The sequence below is a fragment of the Pseudophryne corroboree genome, chromosome 2, assembly GCF_028390025.1.
Source record: "Pseudophryne corroboree isolate aPseCor3 chromosome 2, aPseCor3.hap2, whole genome shotgun sequence".
NCBI classification, from domain to species: Eukaryota; Metazoa; Chordata; class Amphibia; order Anura; family Myobatrachidae; genus Pseudophryne; species Pseudophryne corroboree.
Genome location: NC_086445.1, coordinates 221,173,976 through 221,192,337, shown reverse-complemented (window position 1 = coordinate 221,192,337; position 18,362 = coordinate 221,173,976). Strand labels below are relative to the sequence as shown.

Genomic DNA, 18,362 nt, shown 5'->3' with positions numbered 1-18,362 from the left:
ATCCCTGGGGTACTCCACTGGTAACATTTCCCTCCATAGATTGCACCCCATTAACTACGACTGTCTGTTTCCTATCCTGCAACCAGGTTCTTATCCATTTAACTGATTTATAATCCACCCCCAGGCTTTCAAGTTTATTTAGCAGTCTGTGATGTGGGACAGTGTCAAATGCCTTACTAAAGTCTAGATATGCTACATCTACAGCTCCCCCTTGATCTATTATTTTCATCACAGAGTCAAAAAAGTCAAAAAGATTTGTTTGGCATGATCTCCCACCAGTAAATCCATGCTGTTTTGGATCCTGTAAGTTGTTTGATTTAAGATATTCCACTACTCTTTCTTTTAATAGTTTTTCCATTACTTTCCCTACTACTGATGTAAGGCTTACTGGTCTGTAGTTACTTGCTTCTTCCTTGCTTCCACTTTTGTGCAGTGGAACTACATTTGCTCTTTTCCAGTCCTCTGGAATAGCACCTGTATTTAGTGACTGGTTAAATAATTCTGTCAAAGGTGTAACCAGCACATCTTTTAGCTCTTTGAGTATCCTTGGGTGTATCCCATCTGGTCCCATTGATTTATCCACTTTCTCTAACGTCCTAGTGGATGCAGGAGACAGGGCACTTTAAGAAAGCATTTGAATACTGGTGTGCACTGGCTCCTCCCTCTATGTCCCTCCTCCAGACCTCAGTTTGAATCTGTGCCCGGACGAGCTGGGTGCTACTTAGTAAGCTCTCCTGAGCTTGCTATAAAAGAAAGTATTGTGTTAGGGTTTGTTATTTTCAGAGAGATCTGCTGGCAACAGACTCTCTGCTACGTGGGACTGAGGGGAGAGAAGCAGCCCTACTCACTGAAGATAGGTCCTACTTCTTAGGCTACTGGACACCATTAGCTCCAGAGGGATCGTACACAGGATCGCACCCTTGGTCGTCCGATCCCGGAGCCGCGCCGCCGTCCCCCTCGCAGAGCCAGAAGACAGAAGCCGGCGTCAGAAGCAAGAAGACTTCGAAATCGGCGGCAGAAGACTCCAGTCTTCATATGAGGTAGCGCACAGCACTGCAGCTGTGCGCCATTCCTCCCACACTAACCCACATACTCCGGTCACTGTAGGGTGCAGGGCGCAGGGTGGGGCGCCCTGGGCAGCAATTAGGAACCTCTTGGCAAAAAGCAGCATATATACAGTTGGGCACTGTATATATGCATGAGCCCCCGCCATTATTTTACACAGAATCGCGGGACAGAAGCCCGTCGCTGAGGGGGCGGGGCTTCTTCCTCAGCACTCACCAGCGCCATTTTCTCTCCACAGCTCCGCTGAGTGGAAGCTCCCCAGGCTCTCCCCTGCAGAATCACGGTAGAAGAGGGTAAAAAGAGAGGGGGGGGGGCACATAAATTTGGCGCAAAAACAGTATATACAGCAGCTACTGGGTTAACACTAAGTTACTGTGTGATTCCTGGGACATATAGCGCTGGGGTGTGTGCTGGCATACTCTCTCTCCAAAGGGCCTTGTGGGGGAACTGACTTCAAATAGAGCATCCCCTGTGTGTGTGGTGTGTCGGTACGTGTGTGCCGACATGTCTGAGGTAAAAGGCTCCCCTAAGGAGGAGATGGAGCAAATATGTGTGTTAGAGGGTGTCTCCGTCGACAACGCCGACACCTGTTTGGATATGTGTAATTTAGTGCTAAGGTGAATTTATTGCACAAAAGATTAGAGAACAGACAGGAAATCTACCCATGTCTGTCCCTATGGCACAGAGACCTACAGAGTCTCACAATGCTCACTATCCAAAATAATAGACACTGATATCGACACGGAGTTTGACTCCAGTGTCGACTACGATAATGCAAAGTTACAGCCAAAATGGCAGAAAAGTATTCAATATATGATTATTGTAATAAAAGATGATTTGCATATCACTGATGACTCATCTGTCCTTGACACAAGGGTACACATGTTTAAGGGGAAGAAAGCTGAGGTAAATTTCCCTCCTCTCATGAGGAAAAAGAGCGGGAACCTCCAGACAAGAGACTGCAGCTTCACACAAAGAATTCTCAGGCAGTATCCTTTCCCCACTAGGGCCAGGATATGATGGGAATCTTCCCCTAGGGTGTCACGTTTGCCCAAAAGGTAGCCCTGACGTAACAGCTATTCTCAGGGATCCTGCAGATAGCGTGCACATTCTGGTACACTACTCAGACCGGCGATTGTGTCGGCATGGGTTTATAGCGCTGTGGCGGCGTGGACAGGTACCTTATCAGCAGAAATTGAGACCCTAGTATGTATATATAGAGATATATATATATTAAAGATGCTGTCTTAAGAGATATATATATATAATAAAACATGCCCAAAGAGACATGAGTATACTGGGTCCTAGAGTCAAAGCTATGTCGATTTCTGCTTGACGTGTCCTGTAGAATATGCAATGGACAGATGATGCCGACTTAAGAGGCATATGGAAGGCTGAGGATTGTGTGGAGAAGGGTTCTCGGACCTGGTCTCCACAGCTATAGCTGGTAATTCTGATATTTTGCCTTATATTCCTGCACAGCCTAGGAAAGCACGTCATTATCAAATGCAGCCTTTCGAACAAAGAAACAAGAAAGTCCGAGGTGCGTCTTTTCTTGCCAGAGGCGGGGGCAGAGGAAAGAAGCTGCACAACACAGCTAGTTCCCAGGAACAGAAGTCCTCCCCGGCCTCTAAGAAAATCCACCGCATGTCGCTGGGGCTCCACAGGCGGAACTAGGCCCGGTGGGGGCACGCTTTCGTAAGTTCAGCCACAAGTGGGTTCACTCCCTGTTAGATCCCTGGGCTGTAGATATTGTGTCTCAGGGATACAAGCTGGACTTTGAGAAGATGCCTCCTCACTGACGGCCCTGCCGGCTTCCCCCCACGAGAGGGAAACAGGGTTAACTGCAATTCACAAATTGTATCTTCAACAGGTGGTGGTCAAGGTTCCCCTCCTTCAACAAGGAGGGGGTTATTATTCGACCATGTTGTAGTCCCGAAACCAGACGGTTCGGTTTAGACCCATATTGAATTTAAAATCCCTGAACATATACCTGAAAAGGTTCAAGTTCAAGATGGAATCGCTAAGAGCGGTCATTGCAAGCCTGAGAAGGGGGAGATTTTATGGTGTCTCGGGGCATAAAAGATGCATACCTTCATGTCCCCATTTATCCACCTCATCAGGCGTACCTCAGAATTGCAGTACGGAATTGTAATTACCAATTTCAGACGTTGCCGGTTGGTCTCTCCACGGCCCCGAGAATATTCACCAAGGTAATGGCGGAAATGATGGTGCTCCTGCGGAAGCAAGGTGTCACTATTATCACGTACTTGGTCGATCTCCTCATAAAAGCGAGATCAAAAGAGCAGTTGCTGAACAGCGTATCACTTTCTCTGGAAGTGTAACGGCAACACGGCTGGATTCTATGTATTCCAAAGTCGCAGTTGGTTCCTACAGCTCATCTGCCTCTTCTAGGCATGATCCTAGACACAGACCAGAAAAGGGTTTATCTCCCGATAGAGAGAGCTCAGGAGCTCGTGATCAGGAATCTATTAAAACCAAAACAGGTGTCAGGGCATCACTGCACTCGAGTCCTGGGAAGGATGGTGGCATCATACGAGGCCATTCCCTTCGGCAGGTTCCATGCGAGGACCTTCCAATGGGACTTACTGGACAAGTGGTCCGGATCACATCTTCAGATGCATCGGTTAATCACCCTATCCCCCAGGGCAAGGGTGTCTCTCCTGTGGTGGCTGCAGAGTGCACACCTTCTCGAAGGTCGCAGATTCGGCATTCAGGACTGGGTCCTGGTGACCACGGATGCAAGCCTCCGAGGGTGGGGGGCAGTCACACAGGGAAGAAATTTCCAAGGGCAGTGGTCAAGTCAGGAGACTTGCCTTCACATCAATATCCTGGAATTAAGGGCCATATGCAACGCCCTAAGTCAAGCGGAGAACCTTCTTCGCGACAAATCGGTGCTGATTCAGTCAGACAACATCACAGCAGTGGGTCATGTAAACCGCCAAGGCGGCACAAGGAGCAGAGTGGCGATGGCGGAGGCCACCAGAATTCTTCGCTGGGCGGAGAATCACGTAAGAGCACTGTCAGCAGTGTTCATTCCGGGAGTTGACAACTGGGAAGCAGACTTCCTCAGCTGGCACGACCTCCACCCGGGAGAGTGGGGACTTCATCAAGAAGTCTTCACGCAGATTGCAAGGCGGTGGGAACTGCCACAGGTGGACATGATGGCATCCCGCCTCAACAAAAAGCTACAGAGATATTGCGCCAGGTCAAGAGACCCTCAGGCGATAGCTGTAGACGCACTAGTGACACCGTGGGTGTTCCAGTCGGTTTATGTGTTTCCTCCTCTTCCTCTCATACCAAAGGTGCTGAGAATCATAAGAAAAGGAGGAGTGAGAACAATACTCATTGTTCTGGATTGGCCAAGAAGGACATGGCCTCTGCCTCTCAGACAGGACTTGTTGCAGCAGGGGCCCTGTCTGTTCCAAGACTTACCGCGGCTGCGTTGATGGCATGGCGGTTGAACGACGGATCCTAGCAGAAAAAGGCATTCCGGATGAGGTCATTCCTACGCTGATAAAGGCTAGGAAGGATGTGACGGCTAAACATTATCACCGTATATGGCGAAAATATGTTGCTTGGTGTGAGGCCAGGAATGCCCCTACGGAGGAATTCCAGCTGGGCCATTTCCTTCACTTCCTACAGTCGGGAGTGACATTGGGCCTGAAATTGGGTTCCATTAGGGTCCAGATTTCGGCCCTATCCGTTTTCTTTCAAAAAGGAACTTACTTCTCTTCCTGAAGTCCAGACGTTTCTATAGGGAGTGCTGCATATTCAGCTCCCTTTTGTGCCTCCAGTGGCACCTTGGGATCTTAACATGGTGTTGAGTTTCCTGAAGTCACACTGGTTTGAGCCACTTAAAACCGTGGAGTTAAAATTTCTCAGGTGGAAAGTGGTCATGCTATTAGCCTTGGCTTTGGCTAGGCGTGTATCAAAATTAGCGGCTTTGTCACATAAAAGCCCCTATCTGGTGTTCCATATGGACAGAGCGGAATTGCGGACCCGTCCACAATTCCTGCCTAAAGTGGTGTCATCTTTTCATATGAACCAACCCATTGTGGTGCCTGTGGCTACTCGTGACTTGGAGTATTCCGAGTTACTGGATGTGGTCAGGGTTTTGAAGGTTTATGTAGCCAGAACGGCTAGAATCAGGAAAACTGAGTCGCTGTTTATCCTGTATGCAGCCAACAGGTTGGGTGCTCCTGCTTCAAAGCAAACTATTGCTCGCTGGATCTGTAACACGATTCAGCAGGCTCATTCTGTGGCTGGATTGCCGCTGCCAAAAATCAGTAAACGCCCACTCCACAAGGAAGGTGGGTTCTTCTTGGGCGGCTGCCCGAGGAGTCTCGGCATTACAGCTTTGCCGAGCAGCTACTTGGTCAGGTTCAAACACTTTTGCAAAGTTCTACAAGTTTGATACCCTGGCTGAGGAGGACCTTGTGTGTGCTCATTCGGTGCTGCAGAGTCATCCGCACTCTCCCACCCGTTTGGGAGCTTTGGTATAATCCCCATGGTCCTTACGGAGTCCCCAGCATCCACTAGGACGTTAGAGAAAATAAGATTTTACTTACCGGTAAATCTATTTCTCGTAGTCCGTAGTGGATGCTGGGCGCCCGTCCCAAGTGCGGACTTCTTCTGCAATACTTGTATATAGTTATTGCTTAAATAAGGGTTATAGTATGGTTGCATCAGGCTTGCTCTGATGCTCTATTGTTGTTTATACTGTTAACTGGGTAAGTTTATCACAAGTTATATGGTGTGATTGGTGTGGCTGGTATGAGTCTTGCCCTGGATTCCAAAATCCTTTCCTTGTACTGTCAGCTCTTCCGGGCACAGTTTCCTTAACTGAGGGATGGAGGAGGGACATAGAGGGAGGAGCCAGTGCACACCAGTATTCAAATGCTTTCTTAAATGCCCTGTCTCCTGCGGAGCCCGTCTATTCCCCATGGTCCTTACGGAGTCCCCAGCATCCACTACGGACTACGAGAAATAGATTTACCAGTAAGTAAAATATTATTTTTAGTTTTGAAAGTTCTGTTAGGACCTTCTCCTCTGTAAATGTATTTTCATCTAATTTATTTTTATGAATGTCCTTGCAACTTAACTGTGGCCCCATCCCTTCTTCTGTAGTAAATACTGAGCAAAAATAATTATTTAGGTGATCTGCTATTGCCTTGTCTCCCTCCACCAAATGCTCACTCTCTGTCTTAAGTCTTATTATTCCTCCATTTGATTTTCTCCTTTCACTTATATACTTAAAAAAAGTTTTGCCCCCTTTATCTACTGACTGAGCCATTTTCTCCTCCGCTTCTGCCTTTGCACGTCTGATCACTTTCTTAGCATCCTTCCGTCTGTCCAGATACACCTCTTTGTCGTTATTATTTTGAGTCTGTTTGTATTTCCTAAAAGCCATCTTTTTTGCTTTCACACTAGTTGATACTTCTTTTGTGAACCACACTGGCTTCCTTTTCCTGGTGCTTTTCCTAACCATTTTGATACAAAGGTCTGTTGCACTTAGTATTGCACTTTTCAGTTTTTTCCACCTCTCCTGCACTCCTTCCAAGTTCCTCCAGTCTGCCAATGAATCACTTAAACATCTCCCCATTTTTGCAAAGTCAGCATTTCTAAAATCCAACACCTTTGTTTTTGTGTGACAGGAGTTGGATCCTGTCTTTATACTAAACCATACTGCTTGATGATCACTGGATCCCTGGTGCTCACCCACATATATATCAGATATCTTATCACCATTTGTAAGAATTAGATCTAATATTGAGTCTTTGCGAGTGGGCTCCCTCACCAATTGCTTGAGAGATGCTCCCTGTAAGGAATGTAGAAATTTGCCACTTATAGCTGAACTTGCAAAAGACCCCTCCCAATTTACATCCGGTAAATTAAAGTCTCCCATGATTATGACTTCTCCCTTTAAAACCATTTTAGAGATGTCCAACAATAGGTTCCTGTCCAAAACCTGCCCCTGGCCTGGTGGTCTATAGGTCACCCCAATGCGAATAATGTCCTTCTTCCCGGTTTCTATGGTGACCCAAAGGGCCTCAGTTTTGGCTTCAATATTTTGTATTAAAGTAGCATTTATGCTTTTTTTCACATACATTGCTACCCCTCCTCCTATTTTTCCTATTTTATCCTTCCTAAATAAATTGTATCCTGGTATAGCTATGTCCCAGTCATGATTCTCATTGCACCAAGACTCTGTAATTGCCACAGAATCCAGGTTATCCCTTGTCATTATCGCAATTAGCTCTGGAATTTTGTCTCCTAGCATTTGCAGACATAGCTTTAAGAATTTTGTCTGTGCATTTGTTATTAGTAGCCATGTCCAGAGCGTACAAAATAAATGACAAGTTTAAAGTTGATATTTGGGGATGTTGCTCAGTATTTGTTTTCTTTTTCTAATCAGTAATCATACTCTGTCCTTTACATTATGACTACACCTTACTAAATATAAAGATATAGTACACCTGACCACAATGGGCAAATGTTCAAAGGAGGTAAACACCAGTCAGTATGCAATAATAAACTGTTTCACCGAGCAACTTCCCCACACATGCAATGACAATTACAAGAAATCATTACATCAAGAAACATACATGAGTTTGCATAAGAGAGAACTGTAGAGAGCAGATTGGGGATGACTTTTCATAGGTTTTAAAAAACATAATATGCATAAGATGAATTACATACTTTTGAGGCATTAAGGCAGACCATTTGTGGTAGTGTTGTATAGCTATACTTAGTATTGTATAGCTATACTTAGTACTGCTTTGTATTGCTAGTCCAGTGCAGTTTTATTGCATGTCATAATTTCTGCATTGTACAATGTGACTGTGTGTGTGCATATAGCTGCTGCGTGACTTCCATTTCGTGTATCTCACTCAGATTGCTATCCCTATGTTCTGTAACCTGAGGGGGCTAAGTGCGTCAGGGTTGTTATTTAATATAGGGTTTCACAGGATATGCTTATTGTGTATTTTTCTTTGTGATTTTTAGTCACCGTATACCTCTTGAATCCTCTGTTTGTGCTGATACACTACAAGGGGGTTCTTGTCAGATATTTAGCTGCTGTTATTGTACTGGGTTGCCTTGAATTGAGCTTTCAGATATGTCAGCTACAAGGGGCAACGGAGCTGGCGCTGATCCCACATTGCGTGGTAGTGATGCTGCAGACACGTTGGATGAAAACATAGCAGCTGAGGGTTCAGGTTCTGGGGGTTCCTTACCCCCCAGTGGGACCGTAGCAACGGGGGTTCAAAATTACCCACCTTGGGCTACTTTCTCCACGTTATTAAGTACGCTTGTAACTAAACTTACGCCCCCTATGGGACCTCATGTGCCGGTACAACCGCTTATGGTCCCTGCGGTTAATCCGCCATGGGCAGATCACCTGTCCAATCAGTTACAGCAATTTAACCAATCACTGACCAAACACAAATCTAACCCTCGCCCGCCTAAAACCAAGGGGTCCTCTAAGCGGGCCATTACTTCCTCACAATTAACCCACGTCCCAGACACCTCGTCTGATGAGGCTAATTCTTCAAATTACTGATGACCCAGAGCCTGACGCTGCTCCTAAGAAACCGGATAGGTTTAAACGTCAGAAAGTGGTTAAACAAGTTTTACCTCACTCTGACCATTTAGTTGACATTCGTCAATAATCCTGGGAAAATCCAGGAAAGAAATTCACACCTCACAAGAAGATGCTGGCTCGCTATCCCCTCGCTGCGGAGCTTAGTAAGAATTGGGAAACACTCCCGCCAGGGAATTCACAGGTGGCGCGGCTGGTGGTTTCCTCAGCTCTGCCTGTAACTACCGTCACGTCTCTGAAATAACAGACGGATAATCGTGTGAAGGGTTGCTTAAAGGCGAGTAACACCCTGTCAGGTGCTGTGCATCGGCTCACTATTGCAGCGACATGGGCTTCAGCGGCTATTGAAGCGTGGGCCTAGGAGGTGGAAACGGAGCTGCCTTTCAACTTTTCTGATAATGCTAGACAATGTCTCTCATATATTGTCACAGCCTCTCATTACATTAAGGAAGCGGCTTCTGATGCCGGTATTCTGGCGGCCAATTCTTCTACTATGTCTATTCTGGCTCGCCGGATTCTTTGGCTACGATCCTGGTCTCTGGATCTGGATTCTAAGAAAACCCTGGAGGTGCTCCCTTTTAAGGGAGATATTCTTTTTGGAGAGGACCTCAATAAGATAGTGGCTGACTTAGCTTCGGCTAAAACAGCGTGTCTACCTAGTACTGCTCCTTCGGTACCGAAGGCTAAGAGTACTTCCTTTCGCTCCTTTCGTCCTTCAGGGAAAGCAAAGGGTCAGGCGTACCCGAAACAGGTTCGCACTTCCAAACCCACTAAGCCCAAACCTAAACGGGCCAGTGGGGGGCCGACTTCTGGGGTTTACCCAGGGATGGTTGAAGACCACTTCCGATGCCTTGGTACGGGAAGTCGTCACTCGAGGTTACGCCGTATCCTTCAAAAATCGTCCCCCTCATCGATTTTACCTGACAGATGTCCCTTCAGATCAGGTGAAGGCAAAAACTCTTCATTCGGTGGTACAGTGCCTCCTGGACACAGTAGTGGTAGTACAGCTGCCTCTGGCTCAGAGAGGCAAGGGGTACTATTCACCGCTATTCCTAGTCCCGAAACCGAATGGGTCCTCACGGCCCATTCTCAACCTCAAGTCCTTAAACAAATTTGTGAGAGTCTCCAACTTTCGTATGGAAACTCTTTGCTCTATTGTTCTGGCATTGGAACCCGGGGATTATATGGTCTGCCTGGACATACAGGATGCTTACCTGCATATTCCTATTGCAATGTCGCATCAGCAGTACCTGAGGTTTGCTGTTGGCAACCTCCATTACCAATTTCGGGCATTACCTTTTGGTTTGACCACGGCCCGCGAGTCTTCACCAAGGTCATGGCGGTAATGACGACTGTACTCCACCATCAAGGGCTCAGGATCCTCCCATATCTGGACGACTTGTTGATCCTGGCGAATTCCCCGGAAAATCATCCTACGCCATCTAGAAATGACACTCCAGTTTCTGCAATCCCACGGGTGGCTCATCAACTGGAAGAAATCTTCCCTGGTGCCTGCTCAGAGCATGGTGCACCAGGGGGCGTTGTTGGACACTCACAACCAGCGGTTGTTCTTGTCTCAGGAGAAAGTCCTAAAACTTAAGGACAAGATAAGATGCTTCCTGTCTCGTCCGCAAGTGTCGATACATTCGGCAGTGCAAGTGCTAGGTCTCATAGTGTTTGCTTTCGACATGGTGGAGTACGCTCAATTCCATTCCCGCCCTCTGCAGAAATTGATTCTTGCCAAGTGGGATGACCTGCCTCACCGGATCAGGTCTCATATGATCTTCTTGTTTCCGGAGGTCCGTCTGTCACTGAGCTGGTGGCTGCAGGACCAATGATTGTGCAGGGGTCGTCCTTTCTGGATCTCCAACTGGGTCCTTCTGACAATGGATACCAGTCTGAGAGGTTGGGGCACGGTATTGAAGCAACACTCCCTTCAGGGTTGGTGGTCCAAGGAGGAGTCTCTCCTCCCGATAAACATTCTGGAACTGCGAGCGGTGTTCAATGCTCTGAACTTGGCCCAGCATTTAATACAGAACAGACCTGTTCAAGTATAATCGGACAACGCCACCACGGTGGCGTACATAAATCATCAAGGCGGCACTCTCAGCCACATGGCAATGAGGGAAGTATCAAGAATTCTTCAGTGGGCAGAACACCATCTGCCAGCCATATCGGCAGTGTTCATTCCGGGGGTCCTAAACTGGGAAGTGGATTTACTCAGTTATCAGCACGTACACGCCGGAGAGTGGAGCCTCCATCCAGAAGTATTTCAACTCCTAGTGGACAAGTGGGGCCTCCTAGATGTGGACCTGATGGCGTCTCGACACAATCACAAGGTTCCGTTCTTCGGAGCAAGGACAAGGGATCCTCAAGCAGCATTCATGGACACACTGGCAATTCCATTGAACTATCGACTGCCCTACGTGTTCCCTCCGGTGTCACTCCTGCCCAGAGTACTAAGGAAATTCAAGCAAGAAGGAGGAATCCTACTTCTGATCGCTCCAGCGTGGCCCAGACGGCATCTGTTCTCAGACCTTCAGGGTCTATCATTAGAGCGTCCTCTTCTGCTTCCAGAATGACCAGACCTCCTCGTTCAGGGCCCTTGTGTCTACCAGGATCTGGCCCGGCTGGCTTTGACGGCGTGGCTCTTGAAGCTTCCGTACTGAGGGCCAAATGTTTTTCTGAGGCGGTCATTCAGACTATGTTGAAGGCCCATAAGCTGGCTTCTGCCCGGATTTACCATAGGTTCTGGAATTCTTACTTTGCTTGGTGCGCATCTAATCATCATGACGCTTACAAGTTTAGTACGGCCAAACTTTTGGCCTTTCTACAACAAGGTTCATATTTCTGCCTTGTCGGTTTGGTTTCAGAGAAAAATTGCCACTCTGCCTGATGTTCATACATTCACTCAGGGTGTGTTACGGCTTCAACCTCCCTATGTCCCGCCTGTGGCTCCTTGGGATTTGTCGATGGTTCTGGAGGCATTACAGAAGTCTCCGTTTCAGCCTCTTGAATCTGCAGACCTTAAGTGGCTTTCTCTTAAGGTATTGTTTCTGCTGGCTATTGCCTCTGCCAGACGGGTGTCGTATTTGGGTGCCTTGTTTTGTAGGTCTCCCTATCTGATTTTTCACCGTGACCGGGCGGTTCTTAGAACACGCCCCGGCTATCTATCTAAGGTGGTGTCTTCTTTCCACCTTAATCAGGAGATTGTGGTTACGGCCTTGGCCTCTCCCGAATTGTCTTCCAAAGAGCGGTCTTTGGCCTTCATTCCGAGTTGTTCACTCACTAGCTGCTTTTAGCAGCATTGCAAACGCTAGGCCGCCGCCCTCTGGGAGTGTATCTTAGCTTAGCAGAATAGCGAATGAAAAGTTAGCAGAACTGCTACTAAATAATTCCTTGCAGTTTCTCAGTAGCTCCAGACCTACTCCTAGATTGCGATCACCTTAGTCCGTTTAGTTCCTGGTTTGACGTCACAAACACGCCCTGCGTTCGGCCAGCCACTCCCCCGTTTCTCCAGCCACTCCTGCGTTTTTACCTGGCACGCCTGCGTTTTTTAGCACACTCCCTGAAAACGGCCAGTTTCCGCCCAGAAACACCCACTTCCTGTCAATCACACTACGATCACTTGAGCGATGAAAAAACGTTGCTTGAGCTTGTGCAAATCTCCAAAGTTTTGTGTTAAGTTACTGAATGCATGCGCGCTGCGTACCATGCGCATTTGCATTTTCCACCTAATCGCTCCATTGCGAAAAACGGCAACGAGTTTGTTTTGGGCTCTCCATATTTCCGTGCAGAGAACTGCCTCCATTCGAAAGTCTGATTCTCTCTTTGTACTGTTTGGTTTTCACAAACGTGGCTGGCCTGCTCACAAGCAGACCCTGGCCAGATGGATTAGAATGGTGATTGCACACGCTTATGTACAGGCTGGTCGTCCAGTTCCTGCTACTATCAGGTCCCATTCTACCCGGTCTGTTGGACCTTCTTGGGCGGCCTGCCATGGTGCGACCCTTGAACAAGTGTGCCAGGCGGCTACGTGGTCCTCAGTGAACATGTTCATAAGGTTCTATGCCTTGATACATCCGCCTCCCAGGATGCTTCCTTTGGACGCTGGGTTCTTGTGCCCGCTACAGTGCGTCCCCTCCCTTGAGGAACTGTTTTAGGACATCCCCGATGTTATTCCCTGTGGAACGCAGTGTACCCCGCAGCAGAAAATGAGATTTATGGTAAGAACTTACCGTTGTTAAATCTCTTTCTGCGAGGTACACTGTGTTCCATAGGGCGCCCACCCTGACGCACTTAGCTTCTTTGGGTTGGTATGGCATTAGCTGCTGACACCTTCTCCTGTCGTGAGAATGTGGTGTATGTGGCTAACGGTTGTCGTCTCTTTTACCTGCTACTGCATTGGGCTGGTTAACAAAAACTGAGCTCCTGTGCACGGAGGTGGGGTTATAGAGGAGGCGGCGCTATGCATTCTGGGAACAGTCAAAGCTTTTAGCCTATTGGTGCCTCGGATCAAGATCCTACTCTACACCCCGATGTTATTCCCTGTGGAACCCAATGACCTCGCAGAAAGAGATTTAACAACTGTAAGTTCTTAACATAAATCTTATTTTCCTCATCATCTGCAGTAGTTCCTAGGTGGCATTTTGTAAACATTTCTCATGTATAAGAATTTCTCTTCAGCCTGGGTATTTTCCTTTAGGCACTACCATAAACACTTTTCTAGGTTGCTGACCCATGTACATCTTCCCATGTAGCCAGTGACAGCTCATTCAGTGTTACAATTAACTTTGCTGGAAATTTTCTTATAAGGGCACCTTATTGTGACAACTAAGTTTATGGGAATGGCCTGATACATTCATGTACAGCGGTTGCTCCTAGGGATGTCCATGCTTTTGCAGTGATGTCTGGTATATTTCATTTTGTTTGCTTTTCTTACAAAACAAGAACCTAGGTTTCAGAATTATTGTATTCTTTATGTTTTGAGTCAGCAAAATAGTATCACTCATGTAAATGTTTGTTTTGTTCTTAATTCTCTATATAGCCTAAATTAGAAATAATCTGTTAATTGAGACTGCCTTTTTGTGTTCAATTTACGAAGGATAATGATGATTTTGTGATTGTGGCAGGAGGCAAAAAGAAAAAAGTATACATGAATATGGTAGAGGTTTATATTTACACATATACCTATTAATGTTTACAGTTTGATTTTTCTTTATTACCTTTTCTTATTTTTTACAGGATGTGGCTCTAGTCAAAATTTTCATGTACCATCCACCAGCCCAAAGATGGGGCAACACCCTTGTTCTCTTGATCCTGACATCTTCACCAAACTTATTATGGAGAAGGCCCACAACATGCCTGCTCACCACTCAGAGAAACCCCTGGATCACAAATCGGATGCTTTCACTCCCAGTCCTGGAGAAAGGTACTCTGGCTTACGATCCAGCCAACGGCCTGCCTTGTCCAGACAGCATGGGGCACCTCTTAATGAGTCCTATGCCTTAAGGAACTGTCCACCAGTGCCATCTAATGGCAGCTATGAGGTGTTTTCAAGGACTCCACAAGCCATATCTCTTGAGCTGTGTTCCAGTTCTTTTACACAAGTTAAGTCTTCCCAAAACCGACCACCCTACCCTTCATGTAGTCAAGAACTTTCAGGCCTGTCCCCCAAACCGTTAGCTCTTAATACTTGTAGTTATGTGCCAGGTGGCACCTTTTCCCGTACGCTGGATGAGTCTTCTCATGGCTCAAGACGGCCTTTTGCCTTTCCTGAGAAAGATCCATTGGGCATTTTGGATTCGAACAGCTGTAGGCCACCTAGTCCAAAGCACCATGTATTGAACTCTCCTCCTTTAATTCAGTCTCAGGTTCCCTTAATGAACCCTCACCCTACTCCTGAAAATAACCCAGGCAACCTTTCCTCTCCTGCCTTGCCGCCACCTTTCTCTCCTTTCACCCGTAGTGGAGCGCTGACTTCTCCATCTACCACTAGGTCCTCAATATCCTCCATATCTTCCCCAGCTGGCAGTGTGGAGCGGTCCCCTCAGCGTTCCCGACACTCGTCTGCCTCCTCTGAGCACTTTTCTGCCCATACAAGGTCAAGCTCTAGATCTCCACGGCCTGTCAGCTCCCCTAAGCGCTCTGTGCCCCACAGTCCAAAAGCAATACTTGAAGGCCTCCCTCCCTTTGGGCAGGCCCAACTGGGATCTTCTTCAAATGCCAGCTATGCCTTAACCCACCAAAGCAATAAAACAGCACCACCGGTGTCTTTGGGAACAGCGCAAGGATTACTGGGCTTTCCCCTCGGGTGCATATTGGGCCAGCAAAGTAATGCTTCCTTTCCAGCCAGCAGCCTCCTTACAGCAGCTGCTAAGGCCCAAATGGCAAATCAAACCAAACCTGAAGCTGCAGCCCCTAGCACTTTACCCAGCCGAGTGCTGAATCCCAACACGTTGCTTTCTGCAACTGTCACACAGGAAGGTCGGGCTCTTCCCAGCAGGACTCAGTCCCAAAGAAGGGATGTAATGGTGAAGCGCAAAAGACAAAGAAACTCTCCGGGCCCTGATGTAAGTCCACAGGATGCTAATGGGCATCTCCATAACCCCGCTAGTCCTAGTGGACTCTCCAAATTGAATTCTTGTGTTTCAAAGTTAACAGGAATTGGGGGGCAACTTGAAGAAGACATCGGAAGATCCAAAGCTTTTCATTCACATTCAATTTCTGGTCATAACCCCTCTTCTCTTCAAATGCCTCGTTCATCAGTAGAGGAGTGCCCAAGCCAAAGCAAAAATCCAAGCTTATCCCCAGCTTCCCAAGATATCAGCAACCATCTACTTGGCCTTGTAGGGCAATTAGTCCAGACTGCTACTGAGCAGAACTCAGGGACTTCCTTACCACTGAAGTTACCATCTGGGACAAATCCATGTAAGTATCTTAAAGAGTAAGTAAAGTCATTCTAATATAATAGCAGAGGCTGTATGTAACGGAGCTGAATGATGGACATGGAATAACTTGACTGTTTATGCTTTCTGTAATCCCTCTGCGGCAGGTAGCCATGTTAGGAAGGAGATGGTTCTCTAACTAAGCAGGCAGAGCTCAAGTGAATGTTTCGCAGATTTTCTGTGCAGAAATGTATTGTTAATTCTTTGAGCTGTGTATGTATGTATGTGTATAGATATATGTATGTGTGTATGTATATGTGTGTATATATATATATTCATTATTAATAAATCAGCTTCGCCTTCAGTGCATCAAAATTGGGATTTTTCCCGTGACTTATTTGACAGTGACAATTAATATATGCGTACCAGATGAATAAATAGTGTAGGCATGTACAAGTATCTTTCAGGGACATCTCAAAGTATTGCTTCTCCTTCCCCCGTAGTCCAAACGTTTATGTATCAATACACATGGATACAGGATAGAGACAATGTATCGGTGATACTGCCCTTCAGAATTATCAAGTGACTTTGTGCTTGCATGCGTTAAAAGTGCTTATTGTGCAAATTGTGTCAGATATCAAAATTGTGACACCTTACAACAGGGGCGGCCAGACTTTTGGAGTCGGTGATCTACTGTGAAAGCTAAAAAGCTTTTGTGATCTACCTAGGAGGAATAATAGCGCGCGGCTGCGGCGCGCGTGCAAAAAAAGTGGGCGTGGCATAACAAAAAGTGGGCGTGGTATAACAAAAAGTGGGCATGGTATAACTTTTTTTTTAAAAGGGACGTAGCCTTGCTGCACAGAGTGTAATGACTGCCTCACACGAAATAACACATTGGCCCCCACAGGTAAAAACCTCAAACACATATGCCCCCACAGTGCCAGATACACATGCCCCCACAGTGCCATGTGCCCACAGTGCCAGATATGCCCCCACAGTGCCAGATACAATAAAACACAGCAGTGTAAATTCCTGGCGCAAAGAATTTTCGGCCCAATCTAGATCCTCAACAGATCAGTCCAAATAACAGATCAAACAATATTCTAAGAAAAAACAAATGAGAGGATAGATCAAAGGCGATAGCAATTAAATACTTTTGATATACGTCACTTAGTATAGTGTGCTTTTAGGATATTCACTCTTTCAATTGTCTCATGATTTCCAGAGGTCAAACATGAAAAAAAGAGAAATGGTACACATGCATGGGTGGTATTGCTTTCAACAATAACATGAACAGCCAATAAGTGTCCAGAAAATGAAGCCTGAAGTGCTGGACCCAACTTGATAGTAGATGAGAATAGTATCTCGCCACCAATTTGCCAATATTTTGTGGACGTACCAAAACTCACATTGAAGTGTATAGGAACAAGTGTATAAAGGTATCTTTAGACTGCTATATCCCACGTGATGTAACACAGAAAAGAACTATTTTAGAAGGCGTACCCCACTCACTTTGGAGGGGGATTGATTCCACGTATAAAGGTATCTTTCAAGCCAGGATCAGGAATAACATCAAAGATAATTCAAAGGGTTTTTATTAAAAGTTCATGAAACCGCAATCTGATGTTTTTCTATGTAGTTTCCAACATGACTGTACTGGTGTAAAACCGGATTACATCAGTTTTTTGTCTATTACATCTGACCTGCATGTTTTGTACCAGAGAGTGGAAACTACATAGAAAAACATCAGATTGCTGTTTTATGAACTTTTAATAAAAACCCTTTGAATTATCTTTGATGTTATTCCTGATCCTGGCTTGAAAGATACCTTTATACGTGGAATCAATCCCCCTCCAAAGTGAGTGGGGTACGCCTTCTAAAATAGTTCTTTTCTGTGTTACATCACGTGGGATATAGCAGTCTAAAGATACCTTTATACACTTGTTCCTATACACTTCAATGTGAGTTTTGGTACGTCCACAAAATATTGGCAAATTGGTGGCGAGATACTATTCTCATCTACTATCAAGTTGGGTCCAGCACTTCAGGCTTCATTTTCTGGACACTTATTGGCTGTTCATGTTATTGCTGAAAGCAATACCACCCATGCATGTGTACCATTTCTCTTTTTTTTCATGTTTGACCAGATACAGATATGCCCCCACAGTGCCATGTGCCTACAGTGCCAGATATGCCCTCACAGTGCCAGATACACATGCCCCCACAGTGCCAGATATGCCCTCACAGTGCCAGATACAGATATGCCCTCACAGTGCCAGATATGCCCCCACAGTGCCAGATATGCCCTCACAGTGCCAGATATGCCCTCACAGTGCCAGATATGCCCCCACAGTGCCAGATAGATATGCCCCCACAGTGCCATGTGCCCACAGTGCCAGATATGCCCCCACAGTGCCATATGCCCACAGTGCCAGATATGCCCCCACAGTGCCAGATACAGATATGCCCCCACAGTGCCAGATATGCCCCCACAGTGCCATGTGCCCACAGTGCCAGATATGCCCCCACAGTGCCAGATATGCCCCCACAGTGCCAGATACAGATATGCCCCCACAGTGCCATGTGCCCACAGTGACAGATATGCCCCCACAGCGCCAGATTACAGATATGCCCCCACAGTGCCAGATATGCCCCCACAGTGCCAGATATGCCCCCACAGTGCCATGTGCCCGCAGAGCCAGATATGCCCCCAGTGCCACATATGACCCCACAGTGCCAGATATGCCCCACATTGCCAGATATGCCCCCACTGAGCCATATGCCCA

General features: G+C 46.6%; 1 protein-coding gene across 2 annotated transcripts in view; it reads left to right on the top strand.

Annotated features, from left to right (window-relative positions):
• The window catches only part of MBD6 (methyl-CpG binding domain protein 6), a 183,312-nt gene that overhangs the window by 139,270 nt on the left and 25,680 nt on the right, over nucleotides 1–18,362 (top strand). For both annotated transcript variants that reach the window (XM_063952352.1, XM_063952353.1), the window contains one exon: nucleotides 13,934–15,619. In XM_063952352.1, the coding sequence (XP_063808422.1) occupies nucleotides 13,934–15,619 (1,686 nt within the window). The remainder of the gene's footprint in view (nucleotides 1–13,933; nucleotides 15,620–18,362) is intronic.